This window comes from Nothoprocta perdicaria, unplaced genomic scaffold (genome assembly GCF_003342845.1).
Source record: "Nothoprocta perdicaria isolate Ctin4 unplaced genomic scaffold, notPer1 scaffold_57, whole genome shotgun sequence".
Classification (NCBI taxonomy): Eukaryota; Metazoa; Chordata; class Aves; order Tinamiformes; family Tinamidae; genus Nothoprocta; species Nothoprocta perdicaria.
The window spans coordinates 1,701,612-1,716,542 of record NW_020455832.1 but is presented as its reverse complement, the minus strand read 5'-3'; the positions used below and the strand labels follow the sequence as shown (position 1 = coordinate 1,716,542).

The following is a 14,931-nucleotide window of genomic DNA, read 5'->3' as shown; positions in this document are numbered from 1 at the left end:
CTGAGCTAGTGCTGTGTCTGTTATGGATTCTTCTCATCACAGATAATACGTCTCTTGTGAGCGCGGGTCCTGTGCTTTATTTTGGTTTGGATAACACTTCTCTCGGAAAGGCAATAGTCACATGCGTTTTTTACGCCGCGGTACACTGTTAAAAAAAATTAGCAGCTAGAAAATGAACCAGTAYGGAACAATCGTGAATAACTATTACACTGCATTACATTTCCACTCAAAAGTCTCTGAGGAATTTACAAAGATTAACRAATGCATCATTAATATATTTTCAAAGCAAGGAGGTATTATCTGCTCTAAGGAAACTGAGGCTCAAAAAAGATGACTGACTTGCCCAAGATTACATAGCATGAGAGCATCAACACTAGGAACATAAAAACAGTGCCTTAGCCCCCAGTCCTCTATACTTCTTTAATAGCTCCACTAAATCCTCTAGAAGGATCTTTAGACATATTAAGAATCTGGCTGATGAAACACACCCTCCTTTCTTTACCTATTTAAGCTGAAATAATCCAAAATTGTTCACATCAGAAAGAAGTGGAGCTGGGACATGGATTACAACAGCRAGGAAGGATGTGTCTACCTTCTCTGCTGAACATACGAGGCCATCCAGAATTACCTGGTGAGCACCTGTATATTTCCAGAGCACGCAGAGTTTAATTTCAAAGCATCAGCTGAGCTGATGTGAATCTATGGAATGTTTTTACTTTGTGCTGTCAGAGGGGTGGAGGGAGGAATAACTAAGGCAACTGATAAACTACCTCGCACACCATATGAAATATCACACGGCGAGGGTGCGCATACGGACAATTTCCATGGAGTAAGCAAGGTGCTTCAAGTTCACACCATGGTAATTTATCTCTCTGCATAGTGAGCCAAGTTCAAAAAAACTCCCTGGAGAGTGCAAGTTACAGAAGGCAGAGGAGGATGGAGGATACTGCTTTGCTTAGGTACTTTGCCTAAGCTTTTGTTTGAAGACTAAAACTGAGGAGAAAATGGACATGTCACTAATTCCTTCCTGATGAAGAGAAATAGGCAATGTGTCCATATATATACACACATAGATATTTGTATTTTTATATTTATATGTACATATGCAAGCAATTACTTGCAAGCAGTAAGGTCATGTCATTAATTTTTGCTAATAAAATGAGCTAATACACTGTCCAAAACCTCTACAAGCATTTGTGACTGGTTATACAACAMAGAAAGTAAGTCTATACATTTTTTTATGGCCACTTTAGCTATACCAGTTTAGAAACCATTATAGATAAAGCAGTACAGCCTACACTACAAACTGCTGACACYAGCAAGGTTTATTTCTACAAAAGCACTGACATAAGGCATCTTTACACAAGAATAAATATATCCCCTGTGGTTGCTGAATTGTTTTAACTATACACAATCAAGCCCCTAATTGAAATAGTTAAATCATACAAAAACAGTCTATGAAGACAAGGCTCTGGAAGACAAAGATTCAGGTTTCAAGGAGCACATAAGCATAGCTAATAACATAAGCAAAAAAAAACAGAAGTAGGTAAAAATGTAAYAGGCAGCAGAGGAAGGTTGATTGCTTAGGAAATGTGAAACTGGCTGCTGGTAGTAAGTTTAAATTTGGTTGGGGGAAAACTATTTGAGTGGAAAAACTGAAGAACACTGATTTCCCGAATAATTTAATCTTAGGATGGGAAGAATGAAACCCAGCCTTGGTACGGTCAGCTACGTTGTTCAAAAGTAATAGGAAGCTTGAAAATGATGTTGGAGAAATGAAGAAAGAAGACAATGTGAAGGCAGAAGCAGATGTTGGAGAAATGAGGAAGAAGACAATATCATGTGACATAACAGTGGAGAATAAATAAATATGCAAACCAGTAAGGAACATATGCCTATATGCCTACAGAATTCTATGTTGCTCAAGCAACATAGATTCTATGTTGCTCAAGCTATATCACTAACAACATCAGGGGAGCCATCTTCACTTGCTTCCCAGCTCAGTATGTTCCTGTATGTACATTATATGCCTACGTTGTATAATGCACATGCTATTTAACACCAAACAGAAAACTTTTGGAAAGTATTAGCATAACGTTAGCCTGTACAGAGTGGCCTAAGYGTATATCTGCTTTAATGGTTGCCATCTGAAATACAAGGAGATGAACCTAAATTGTCTGCTGCAAATGCACATAAAGAAATTTTGGATTTGAGCCCAGATATGAATATACAAACAGATAAAGTTTATAGAATTGTGACACAAACTCTAAAGGGTCTTCTGGGAATGTCAAAAAACAATCAGCAATTGGAACATATGCTGCCATGTTAATACATCATATGCCTCTGTCTCTAAAACAGATTATGGAGATGGCTGTGAAACAGAAGGGGGAAAAAAAAAAGCTTTTATTTAAGAGGCACCTTTGCATATATTTTTCCAGACTTAACTAAAGCTGCTGAAACAGAGCAACAGCCTAGGATTTCCTCTAAGCAGGGTTTTTAGCATGAGGGATATAAGCTTCCCATTTTTCATCTGGCAAAATGGAGTGTCACTATGGAAATAGGAAGCATAGTCTACATTTCCGCATGGTGATCAAGCTAAAGCTTTTCTAAATTGCTGATCTGCTTTCCTTGTTACACATGAATACATCAGAAGAAAGTTGGTAGAAGTTGGCTGGCTTAGTGACAGATTGGCACAAGATCCGACAATGACACAAACTTTAATTCCAATCTGTGTGCTTAGCAATTTGTCCTAAACCTTTACTGTTATGAACTAAGATTCTGGAGAAGAAATGAAAAGTTATTTATGGTGATTTATGTGCTGATGGGACAAAAAGAATTGAAGCTGAATTTTCTAGTTCACTGTAAATGAGTCTCTAAGCATCTGAAATGCATTGTTACAAAAAGTAACTACTAATTTGTCTAGTGTCATAAACGTATGTCCTGGCTTTCAAGCCCTGTTAGCCCCACACAAGCAAGTCTGTTGTTTTAATTGACTTCAATGGGACTGTTTGTGTGAATAAGATGAGCAAAAGCTTGGCTGTAAGAAAGTATTTCTCAAAGCTCGAGGCAGAGTAATTGCACGGGTGTGAACAGACCTCTCTTTTTCCCTAGATTCTCAACTTGGAATTTAAAAAGAAATGTCTTAAAAAAAARGGGGGGGGAAGAAAAAGGAGTAGCTGTATCTTCTKTTGCAATGCCCAGAGAAGAGGGGCAGCCGCATGGAGTGGGGCACCGCACAGCTCTGCAATGGGACCCCAGGGCTGGCAGGGATGAGCCCAGTCTCCCCAGCAGTGCCTGGGTGCTGTGTCTGCATTTAACTGGGGGCTGTTACCACTTCAGCTCCCCGGCAGCCTGGAAGGCAGYGGGTAACCAGCCCCGCTCTTCCTGTACAAAAGCTAGTTATTGWAGGGCTGTGGTGCACATAGTTTCTTCTGGAAGAGATCACCATGTCAGATGGATGCTCCTTCTATACATGCATGTATTTTTCTCAATGCTCCTTTTGAGACATCCAGATTCTTCATTTTATAGCATTACGTAAAATATTTGTAATGCTATTAACATGCAAGATGAGTCTAAATATGCACAATCCTTTTCTGTTTAAATGAATTATTGTAAATCTCATGAAGTTCACATCAAGCTTTGTGGCTCACAGAGCTTTGCAGAAGCTTCAGGCTTCTTATGGGGGAGAAATGAACAGAAATTTGATTTTTTGAGGTTATGTCTTTCAAAACCTTCGATATTATCTATAAAAAACAATTTCCTCCATGGAAGTTTAGGACTTGGTGGTGGGGGGAAGGATTATTCTCACATTTTTGTGAATTCCTACAGAAAAACAAATGACCTGTGCCCCCCAAAAGTTGACAGGTGACTTATTAAACTTCTCTCAATCTCCTCCAGGAAGTTCATTAAAACTCTATTTGGAAATGACCAGGTGCTTGCTTCCCACAGCACAAGGGGGAAATCTATCACCCCATTTAAGAAATTGTTTGGTTACTTGGATAGAGAAATAATCATTATACCAAGCTGTGTGGCTTTGTGATGGAAAACTGTGGCTTGGCGAGAAAAGCGACAAGGTCAGTGCAATGAAAGACTCATAGTGAACTCAGACCTGATTTCAGAAGTCAGTGGTGGATGGAGGCCAGGAGAACAAAGTCTGTTCTGTGGCTCACTTGAAAACACTTTATAAGATTCTGCATAAAAATAAGTCACCAATTTGAGGGAATTTTTAACTTGAAAAAGTACCATTAGCAAAGATTTTTGYGTGTTCTATAAAGAATCACTATAGCTAACAAAAATTACCTTGTTTGACACTGGATCCTGACCTAAATACTACGGCCAAGTCAACTAACAGGAAAATAGTAGGGCTAAGCCGTTTTCATTCTTTATACTGCCAAACCACTGCCTCTTGCAATCAGGATTGATTACAAACACCCAATTAAGAGGCATTTGGAACATGAGCTGAACACTAATCCTGTCTCTTGTTCTCTTTATACCTAATTATCAGCCTTAAGATGGGTATTAGCACATTAATTAGTAGATTTACTTTAGGAACTTCTACATAAACTAACAAATCTATACTATAAGCGTAAGTATGGGTACATATGTAAAGACTTAGAGTCATGCATAGGACACATGTGCCTAATATTCAAATCRCTGAGTATGAGATGGAAGTTCTAACATATACATGTCAGTGCATGTGTCCCATTTTCAGGCATAAATTCATTCTTTGGAGAAACAACAAAAGAAAAAAATAAGTTGATTTTACATCAACTATATAAAAGTCTCTGTATCATAATTATCAAGTTATGATCAAATACAGTTTGCAACAAGCCATAATTAAGAAAATAATTTTCAGTAACATATGGGGTTTTGCTTTAATTACATTAGCATGGGATAGGGGGAAGAGTGAGGAGGGTGAGGTCCACTGAAAACATACTGAGTTTCCTGGGGCTAATGCCAAAGACCCTGGGTTTCAGTTTGGAAAGAACTCAGCCCTCTGATGTGATTTTTTTTACCTGTGCTCACTTATCAGGTGAAGGATTAGACCCGTGGGAACCCATATTTCACCCTCATCTCTTTTTTTGCTATCTGAAAGGCATCTGGTTGTAGCCCCTCTAGACAGAATGTTCCTCACGGTTCACTTAACTATCTATCTAGATTATTGTGAACACCTGCATTTATACTGGTATGATTAATAGTGTAATTTTAATGCACTAGTATACAGAGAAACAAATCCAGATTAAAGTGCTACAGTGGCAGGAAATATATCCACATACATAGGATGGAGAAAAGGCCGTGCACCAAACCCCTCAGTCCKTAGTGCAGACTGTCTAGCTACAACCAGTTTGGTCACCAGTTCCCTGATACCTTTTCCTGAGAGTCAAACCATTGCTCTCAAAGACAGAGCTGTGGAGCAGTTTGACAATAGAGACTTTCACAAGAGTTAACTGCTTGAATAAACAACAAAAGAGTCTGTTTATGACACTATGTAATCAGAAAAACAATATAATTTTCAACTTCCTTCAAGTCTTATTTAGTCTCTAAAGGACAATAAAATGACAGAACTATCTTTAGATACTTGCTTCTGATACGTGCTTACAAATACACATTGAATCCCACAGCAAAGAGCAAATGCTTATATATAATTTTATGAACCAAAGCCTTTAAGATAAGGAAAAGTATTATTTGTAATATGAATGTGACAGAGTATGTGTGCGTGCAGAAGGCAACAGCTCCATCCATAGATATGCTCCTTGTCAGCTGTGAAAAGAGTCTTTACCTCCCTGATCCTGAGCAGGCTCTGGACTCACCCTGCTCCTTGGCACCATTTCCTAAGGCCTTGCAGAGTATCAAATAGCCATGGTCACCAACACAATAGGACTGTCTGGAGTTTAGGAACACATTCCCTTAGAAACACTTTCGCAAGCTTAATATTAAATAGAGAAATGYTCTAGGAAGTCACCCAGCAGTAAAGAGATATCACGTATCCCCCAAATCCACTGCAATAGCTCTCTCAAAATACTTCTGAACTACTTGTTTCTTGACAGTAAACGACTRAAAAGCCAACACTGGTGCCCAGAGGAGCCAGACCAGGTTATTACAGCCATATTTCTGCTTGAAAGACCCTTTGGAGCTTTATTCTGAGTTTCACCCAAGTCAAAGATCCTTCCTGCCTCTCCTGGAGTCTGCCAGTGGTGAATTAACCTATTCCTTTGCCAGCTCTGCGCCTTTGCCCTTATTTTTGGCTGCATTCACCCGACTACCTATGAGCTCAATCCCAGCTGAGGGAGAGCGGATTAGGAAGCTCTGATTGACACTTGCCATCAAAATGACAGATACAGCTATAAAACAGTCTTACCAGGCCTGTTCTGGCTTTCCTCAGAGTTGTGAAGAGCAACTGGCTGTGCTTCTGTGCAAGTGGAGGGCAAAATCCCCTCGCTTTTAACAGCAGCGGGGCTGCAGCACTCCCAGACCTTTCCTGGCAGCCTGTGCAGTCTGTGGGAGCAGGTCAGGGCTGGCAGAGCCACGGCCAGGCTCTAGGTGCCCCTTTGGGCAGGCCCAAAGCAGCTACAGCTCAAAAGCAGCTCTAATTTGTGCGCCCATTAGGAGTTCCAGGGGTTGGGCGGCGCTGAGGGGCAGCCCAGCGGTTCCCGCCACGCGCGGCCCTGCTCCTGCTTTGTGGCTAGGTCCCACTTTGTGGCTAGGTCCCACTTTGTGGCTAGGGGCTGGGCAGCCCCCGCGGGGCCGCTGGTGCCAGCCCGGCTTCCTCCGACTGCCGCGAGCTGAACCAGCGACTGCAGGTTCTGTGTAGAGAAACCCCAAGCTCAGGGCCTTGCACACAGCAGGAACTGCTGCACGAAAGGTGAGAAACTAGCATTTAGACAAATGTAAACRAAAGCTTAAACTTTGCAAGGACAAAGGGAAGGATGAGCTGTGACTTGCCTTCTTCCTAGATATTTTGCCAGCCTTACTTTCTTATACCTACAGATTTGCAGCATAAATCCATTGATGTTGTTTAGAAGTAAAACAGAAGGATTAATTTCTGACATCATTAAGGTCTATAGAATTTGCTTGTGGCTACAGTTTTGCTTGGTGTGTCTGGATGCCTAATGCTTCCTTACAGATTCAAGGACGTGGCGTGGAGGAGCTGTATCATTCTCTATAAACAAACCTGGGTATTATTTGCTCGTATGATACAATGGACTTCACTTTCTATACAGAACTAATCTCATTAATCCCTCATTACTAGGGATTAACTAATCTCAGTTAAACACAATATAAAGAATAATTATCTATGATATCTTTCCTTCTGCAATTCAAATATTTCAAAAAGGAGCAATTTTTCTATTCAAAGTAATTTGACATCAATGTGTGTACACTCCATAATTGTCAAGCAAGGATGATATTTACTCTCTTCATCGATAAATGATGGCCAATAAAACAACTATGCTGTGTGCTGTATCTACAAAACCTTGTAAAACAATACAGTTAAGTCTGGCAACAAAGTCAATAATTTGTCAGTAGGGAAACCACTATTGGGTTTTCTCTACCAAACGCTCCACCTTTCTTAAGCCCTTTTCTTCTGAAGCTTCACATTCATTTTCTTAATGTTTTTAACCTAGTGTCTGTGAAATTTTTATTGCTCCCTAGATAATGAYATCTGATCCGAATGTAACCACACACCTCTTTGCTCAGCAACATTTGTCACAAACCATTATAAATTATCATGCTGATAGTGTGCATTGCTGGGAAACCGGAAAGGTTCCATAAATTCAAAGTACTGTATCAGTGACATTCTTGTTTATTATCTGGGTATAAAGTTTTACAAGATTCAAGATGGCTACATTTACACAGTAGGATACTTGAGCAACACGAGACTCGTACAGCTTGCGCTAAGTGCTGAAAAGCATTTACCACATGCAACAAATAGTGGAGCGTTTTAAGTCATATGTAGCCATATGTTTTGTCTCTTCTCTTCATTTTAACCATGTCCCTCCCTCAAAAATGCATGGACTTCCTTGAGAAAAGGCAAAATAGCAAACAGAAATTACTTGTCTCCTAAAATGCAAGCCTAATTTCTGTTTCTTTGCCTCCTCAAGAAGAGGCATAACTCTCATTAAATTTAAAAGAGGGAATATACTTTTCATTATGTATTAATGCCCTTGATAACAATCTGTGGTTGACATAACTGTAGACTTTCTGCTGAGACCCAATATTTCCATTATGCTGGTTCAGTTTTTCTGGCTAGAACCTTTTCCATTAGATGAACCCAGCTTGTGTGAACGCAATTTTAATTATTTGGATATCTTTATTCTTCAAAAGTGTGAAAGTTGAGTTCCTTGGAATTTCTCCAGAGAAACAGGAATTTTCACGTTTGCTTGAAATTTAAAGCAACTCAAATGTTTTTGATCATCAGAAAATCATACACATCTGAAATTTATCAGAAGTCACTTGAGAAATATTTATCATCTAAAGCATAGCATAATAAGTGCATAAATCAGTGGCATATTTTTGATAAGAAACCTTAATGTACAAAGAGACTGAGTGCAGCTTCAGGAGAGCTAACACTTATACTTGCTACTTTTGATTTTCCTTATATTTTTAGCAGTTTTACATTTCAATACATCTAATCCCATATATACATGAAAGCTAGGCAAAGTTTCTTGGTTTTCCTCTTGGCACTACCATACAAGAAGAGAACCTTTRCAAAGTCTTTTTGGTGCTAATTAAGGTATAAGATGCAAAGAACAGCAACTCTTGTTAGAGAAAGGATTTTGGGAGCTAGGCCAGAAAGCTAATCTTCTCCGCTAGCCCACAATAATTGTACAGGGCAGTATTTGTTCCCAGACATGTATTCCCACATCTCTCATTTTCTATCTACATTTCATATTTAACTAACTAACCAGTGTTAAACCTTTCAATAAGCTAGACTGCAACCTAAACTGAACATTTCTAGACTGCATACTTAACTGGTAATAAAACTAAATATACTAGGAAATCAAAATGTTCTTRGTATTGCAAAACAAACAAAAAATGTGTCTTATGTTTTACGACATTAGTCTCCCGTTGGACTCAATATTTGGTACAAGGAATGTGAATTTCCTAAGTAGACAGTGAAATTTCAAGCCACAGAGTTTGTTGACAAATTCCTGTTGCTGAAATCATTTTCTATTATTCTGGTCCTAAGGTTTTTGGCATCAAAACAATGCCTCTCATGTTAAAAGGAATAATTTTAAATATAAGTGAAGTAGCAGCTGAGTAATTCATAATAGCCTAGAAGATTTGCATTTCAGCATAGACCAAACAATAGTAAAGTCATCATGATCACACATGCAAAGACAATGCAAACAGCCCTGTCTGGAGACTTCCTTCCACCTACTGCCATCCTCTTACAACAGCGGGCCCCCTCTCAAAGGAAGAAATACTGCAGGGTGAGAGTGGGCAATGAATATCAACATCTGAACATATCAACGATGAAGAGAGAGGGGCTGCCTCTTCCCTGTACCCAGTTCAGTTCACTCTAGCATTGTTTAGTACGGCCCYATGCCACGAAGATTGCTTGTTCTTTAAATAATTGTATGCTGTACACCACTTAACTGCTGTCAAAGAACGTGTTGGGTTTGCAGCCTTGGAAAGCATGTATGCTAGCAAGGAACAAAAATGGGTTGGCACTTAAATATGCCTAATTTAATTTCCTAATCTCTACCTAACAGACAAAGGGAGAGGGAGATGCAAACACTTTCAAGCATTAGCACTGTCCTGCAGAAAGGAAACAAAAGCTGTATCAAGAAGGCACAGGCAAGTGAATCATTGCCCAAGTGCAATAAATAAAAAATTAAAGAATGGGAAGTCAGCCTGTGAACATGTGGTGTGAATATGAGCCACAGCTACCACACCACGGTAAAAACTCATTTTCACAAAGAGCCAGTTTAGTTTTTTGAGCATAGGGTTTTCCTACATTATCMCTTGACTGCGGTACTGAGATGCTGATACACAAGAGATTATGAAAACAACGAAACAGCAACCAGGCATCACATTCCACCATTAGAGAATTTCATTGTAAAGGAAATCAATATTTATGATCTATGAATCAATTTATTCAAAAATAGGAACAAAGATGGGCATGGTAGGAATTAAATGCTTGAGYGCAATTGCTCTCTTTTTCCAGATGCAGCCTCTAATCCTCATGGTCCRCTACAACCATTCCTGATGAAGTTGGCCATCATTTTATAGGACCAAATCCTCTAAAATACTGACTATTCCCACGAAATGTCAGGCATCAATGACTATTGAGTTTAATCTCTTTTTGACATGCAGAGAAGACTTTGGGACTGGCAKCATCAATGAACAATGATTCCTTCTTGCACTTATCTAAAGGGGGTGAAATACTCATCATACTCAAGCAATTTCTATCTAAAAGAAGGWTCATTAAAATACTTTCTTCATGAAACAAGTAGGCTGAATTTAGAGGGTATGCAGAAGAGGGGGGTGATTTGAATGTGCACTGCCATGTGCAAACTATATGGTTTCCCATCATGGATTTGGGGAAGAGGGGTAAGAGCTGCTGGGAAGTTTTGACTCCCTTTCGCACTGTTGGAAATACGTGGTCAACAGGATCAACAATACGTGATCGACAGGAGAGCAAGTGTCCGGGAGCAGAGGATGCCCCTTGGCAGTCCGTATCGCTCTCCCAGAGGAGCACAGTAGAGTGGAGGAGGGAAGGGAACAAGTTAACAACTATAAATCAGCTGAAAGGGAAAAAGGGGCAAATAGGACTGCCAGAGCTGCAGCCCACTGCCCCTTAATGGGCCAGAGCAAATGTTGGGTTTTCTCAGCATGAAGAGAAGCTGGTGGTTCATAAATTGCCCACAGGCTGCTCAGCTGTGGGGTGCAAAAGGAAGGGAAGTGGTTTTGGTTGCAGAAGCTCCAGACTTAGTCAAGAAGACAAACCGTCAAACAAGCATACCCAGAACGCAAACCGAGCCCAAAGGCGCTTCACGGGGAGCAAAAAAAAAGTTACCGGGATTTTCTTTCTTTCTTTCTCTCTTTCGCCTTCTCCCCCGGCGCCGCCGCGGAGGCTCCGCCGCGCTCCGCCAGGTGGCGCCGCCGCGCTCCGCAGCGCGCCCGCCCGCCCGCGCCCGCGCGCTCGCGCGCGCACTCACTTGCAGTCGCGGTCCTCGAGGTCGAAGTGCGGGTTGAAGTTGATCATGATGCGCTGGTAGGGCTCGGGGGCCTGGATCAGCCACTCGCACTTCTGGCTCGGGTGGTAGGACTGCGGGTAGCCCGGAGACGTGAGGTAGCCGGGGCTCAGGATTTTGATGGTGTCGCCGCATTTGTCTGCAAGGGAAGCGCGCGCGGGTCTCAGATGCGGCCGCGGGGAGCGAGACGGCAACGCCACCGTTTTGCAAACTTTTCTTCTGCGTTCTCGCTCCTCTAGCGCCCAGGCCACACTTTTCTGCAAGGGAAGATCTGCCTCCAGGTGCCCGTCACTAAATCCCCAYGTGGGTGACACGAGATACCCCTGCTGCTGAACCATTTAAAAGCAACCCTCGCAACAGTGTTAGCAGATCAGAAGGGTGTCTCGGGCTCAATTGTCTCCCGCAACTAAAATCTTCTAAGGTAACAAGTTTTAAGCGAAGTGTGTTGGGGGGAGGGAGCTGAAAGGATGCGGCCTGACCCCTGCCCAACTCTGTGATAAGCCTGGTCTGTGTCACTGCCCGCTGGGATTGTCTGCGAGGATCCCCGCTCGTTTGCAGCAGACTCTCCTTTTGTTTTATCAGTCCATAAATCTAGGCAGGTCGAAACTATCTGTGCTCTTCAAACCCAGGCTAGCAGAGAACAAAGTGGTTTTAGTGAAGCAGAAATCATCCACTATTTATTCCTTCAAGGAAGTTTGTTCATGCTTGGAGACTGCATCAAAGTAATGGAGCAGAACAACATCCTTTCCTCTTCCCTCTGTCCCTCCCTCCCCCCAACAACAACAAAGGTCTTTTGCTAATAGCAAAATAGTTGGAAAAGTTTCCAGAATCACCAAGTGGGAGTGCGAAATTTGGTATGCTGCCTTTTGCTCCTCTGGCCAGTGTTGTCAGGGCTGTATTTTAAAGTTTATTGAGAAAATAAAAAGAGGCAAGGAAGCTAACCTGCATGATCACTCACTTCATGGTCCAGTGCAGATTTGTGTTACCACTKTTTTACTACTATGGATTTCTTTCTATAGATCTTCAGGGAGAAACTTTCTCTCACCCATTGATTGTTTAATTTTCAGCAATAAAATATGATAGCAAACTACAGACAGGAAGAATGTCTGCCCTAAAAAGCAATACCACTATGTCCCAATAATAKAGCCTGTATGCACAGGCTGCAGTGCTGTGTCTAATACATTCTCTACGGAAGCAAAATGGCATTGCTTGCTTTCAGTATGCATTTATAAAAGTAGGGAATTTTATTGTAGGAAAACCAGGTCAAATGGAAATGAATGAGGAAGTACACATCAAAAATGCATAAAGCTGCACACCTGAACAGGGATCTGAACAGAGATTATTTGCCATAAATTAGAAGGCAAGGGGATGATAGGTATTCTGCTATCTGGTCAAAACCAGCAGATATTGCTAAGCACGTTGCTGGGAATGGTTATCTTATTATTTATTTCCGCTTTGCCTTCGTAAAACGGGCTGTTTTCCTCTGACCAGAACAAAAGGCGCTGCAGCTCAAAGCTCAAAGGCTGTCACTGGTGATCTTCCTAATCCGCCCGGCTGGGGCTCGTGAGGACCTTCTCCTCCCTGGGTGAGCACGCTCGGGAAGTGATCCTGGCTCATTAAGTCCACTCCAGCCCTGCAAACAACATGGCAGAGTCTGGYATTTGTTAAACGCCTGAAATAAAGCAGCGCTGCCTCTAGTCACTTGACAGAGTCACTTCAGCAGGCGCTGAGGTGGACTCGCTACCACCAGCGCTCCTTAATCTGCGACTTCTGGGAAAGTGACAGYGTAATAAGATAATGCGGTCTGCTAGACTCGCTGGCTCTGTGCAATCTCCCTCACACTTGATTAAGAAGAGCAGTTTCTAATGACTTTGGACCATTAGTCCTAAATGAGGTTAATGAATTAATTTAGCAGACACCAGTACCGGCAGTAGGTGAGGGTGGTATTAGTAGGTCTGGTAGGTTACAGAGGAGGTTAATGGCCTCGGTGACTCCAGGAGGGCCACCACATTCCCCGCTCAAGACAGTGCCCAGCGGCCCGCCCTGCTCCTCTAATGCTCCTATATCTATATGGAGAGGAAATGACCGGGAAGAGCGCGAGGTTCCCCACCACCAAGCTCGGAGGGATATGGAGCCAGCAGCAGCGCTGGGTTTTGCCACCCCAGCGTCTGGGACCCGGGGGGTACGGGGTGTGCTCAGGAGGGCTCGGGGGAGCTCGGAGGGGTGCGGGGGAGGTGGTTCTCCAGCCACCCCAGCCCGCCTAGGCACCGCCTCCGCTCCCGCGCCCCATCACCGGAGGAGGCGGCTCGTCCCCAGCAAATCAAGCAGCTTCCTCAAAACACACTGGGCAAGAGATTAACTTCCACCATAAAACACGCGATTTTAATGCGCTCTCTTCCAAGGCGCTCCACTTGCGGTCTCTTATTAAAACAATATACCAGCGCAAGCGGAGGGTGCTCTCTTCTTTTAATTACTTTGATTGAAAACCCAGTCAGGCAAAAGTAAATATTTGATAATTAGTTAATAATAATTGCCCATGATTTGTCGGGAAAGGAGAACTCGCACGAGCTCTTTCGGGAACGAGAGCTAAACGTCAAGCAGTCCCACAGTTAGACCTTCTTTAAAAATGCATCATGCAGTGAAATATCCCCGGTGCCCTGGCAGTGCTCGGGGAAGCGGGAGCGCATTGCTTTAATTAGTTGTGTTTTCGAGCGCTGCCTGATAGTAAACTAGCTAGATCAGTCATGTGTTAGGGGATTTAGCTATTAGGAGGGAGGCTTGAGCCCTCGCACAGAGACTCCGCTTCTCTCTTGGCACCGCGCAAGTTGCACGTCAGCCGCACGCTTCGGGAAGGGGTAGGTTAGGGAGGTCTCCGGCTGAGCGCTGCCCGCAGCCCCACGCACAACTGGTAAAATGCAGGATACTCGGAACACGCTGAACTGGGAGGGAAAAAGAAAGAAGGGGGAGAACAAGCCTTTCCCTTAAAGTGTTCATTATCTTTCAGATTTCGGAGGCGAGACTTATTTAATTGCCTATGGGAGGAAACATTATTAAGATAATTGGCTACTGTCCTGATCTGGCGAGAGCGAGCAGCCTGCATTACACAGTAGCCCCGAAGAGCGGAAAAGAGAGTCGGGAGGCAGCGCCAGGGCGGGCGACCCTCGCTGGGGACCGCGCCACTCCCCTGGCAGAAAGTTGCCCGCAACCGGGCTGGGGTCCGGCCTGGGGTCGGTCCCATTGTCTGTCTTGTCCTGCCCCTCATTGTCTTCCCTCCTGCCCCATTGTCCGCCCCGCGCTCTCAGGGCCCCGCAGCCCCAGCGCTGCACCCCCTTGGCCACGCTGAGACCCGACRTGCCCCGTGACACTTACCGCTTCGCAGAGCCCTGGTGAGGGTGAAGGTGAGGGCTGCACAGTGCAGGAGAAGTCCCCAATCCATCGTGACTTCCGAGTGCAGGGAAAGGAGGAAAAAAATAATGTCCTCCAMGCACAACTCTTCCTAGGTCTTAAATCCTCCAGCCGGAGTCGGGAGCAGAAAGCACGGTGGGTCCGCAAGGGCAGTCCCCGTGGCAGAGCGACGCTGGCTTCTGGTTTTGCACCTCAGGTCGCCCGCATCCTGTCATTTACCTCCGGCTCCCTCTCCCCACACTTGTTCCTTCTCCAGACGCCACTGCCCCTACCATTCCCAGTGGGACTAAAAAGCCAAATGAAAACGAGGGAAAAAAAGAAAAAAAAA

The 14,931-nt window shown here is 43.2% G+C and overlaps 1 protein-coding gene across 1 annotated transcript in view; it reads right to left on the bottom strand.

The window, feature by feature from the left end:
- Nucleotides 1–14,920, bottom strand: part of NRP1 (neuropilin 1) — a 109,684-nt gene extending 94,764 nt beyond the window's left edge. Inside the window, 2 exon segments of the mRNA XM_026048763.1 lie at nucleotides 11,163–11,337; nucleotides 14,568–14,920. Coding sequence (XP_025904548.1) covers nucleotides 11,163–11,337; nucleotides 14,568–14,634 — 242 coding nt within the window. The 5' untranslated portion in view covers nucleotides 14,635–14,920.
- Nucleotides 14,921–14,931: the final 11 nt, after the last annotated feature.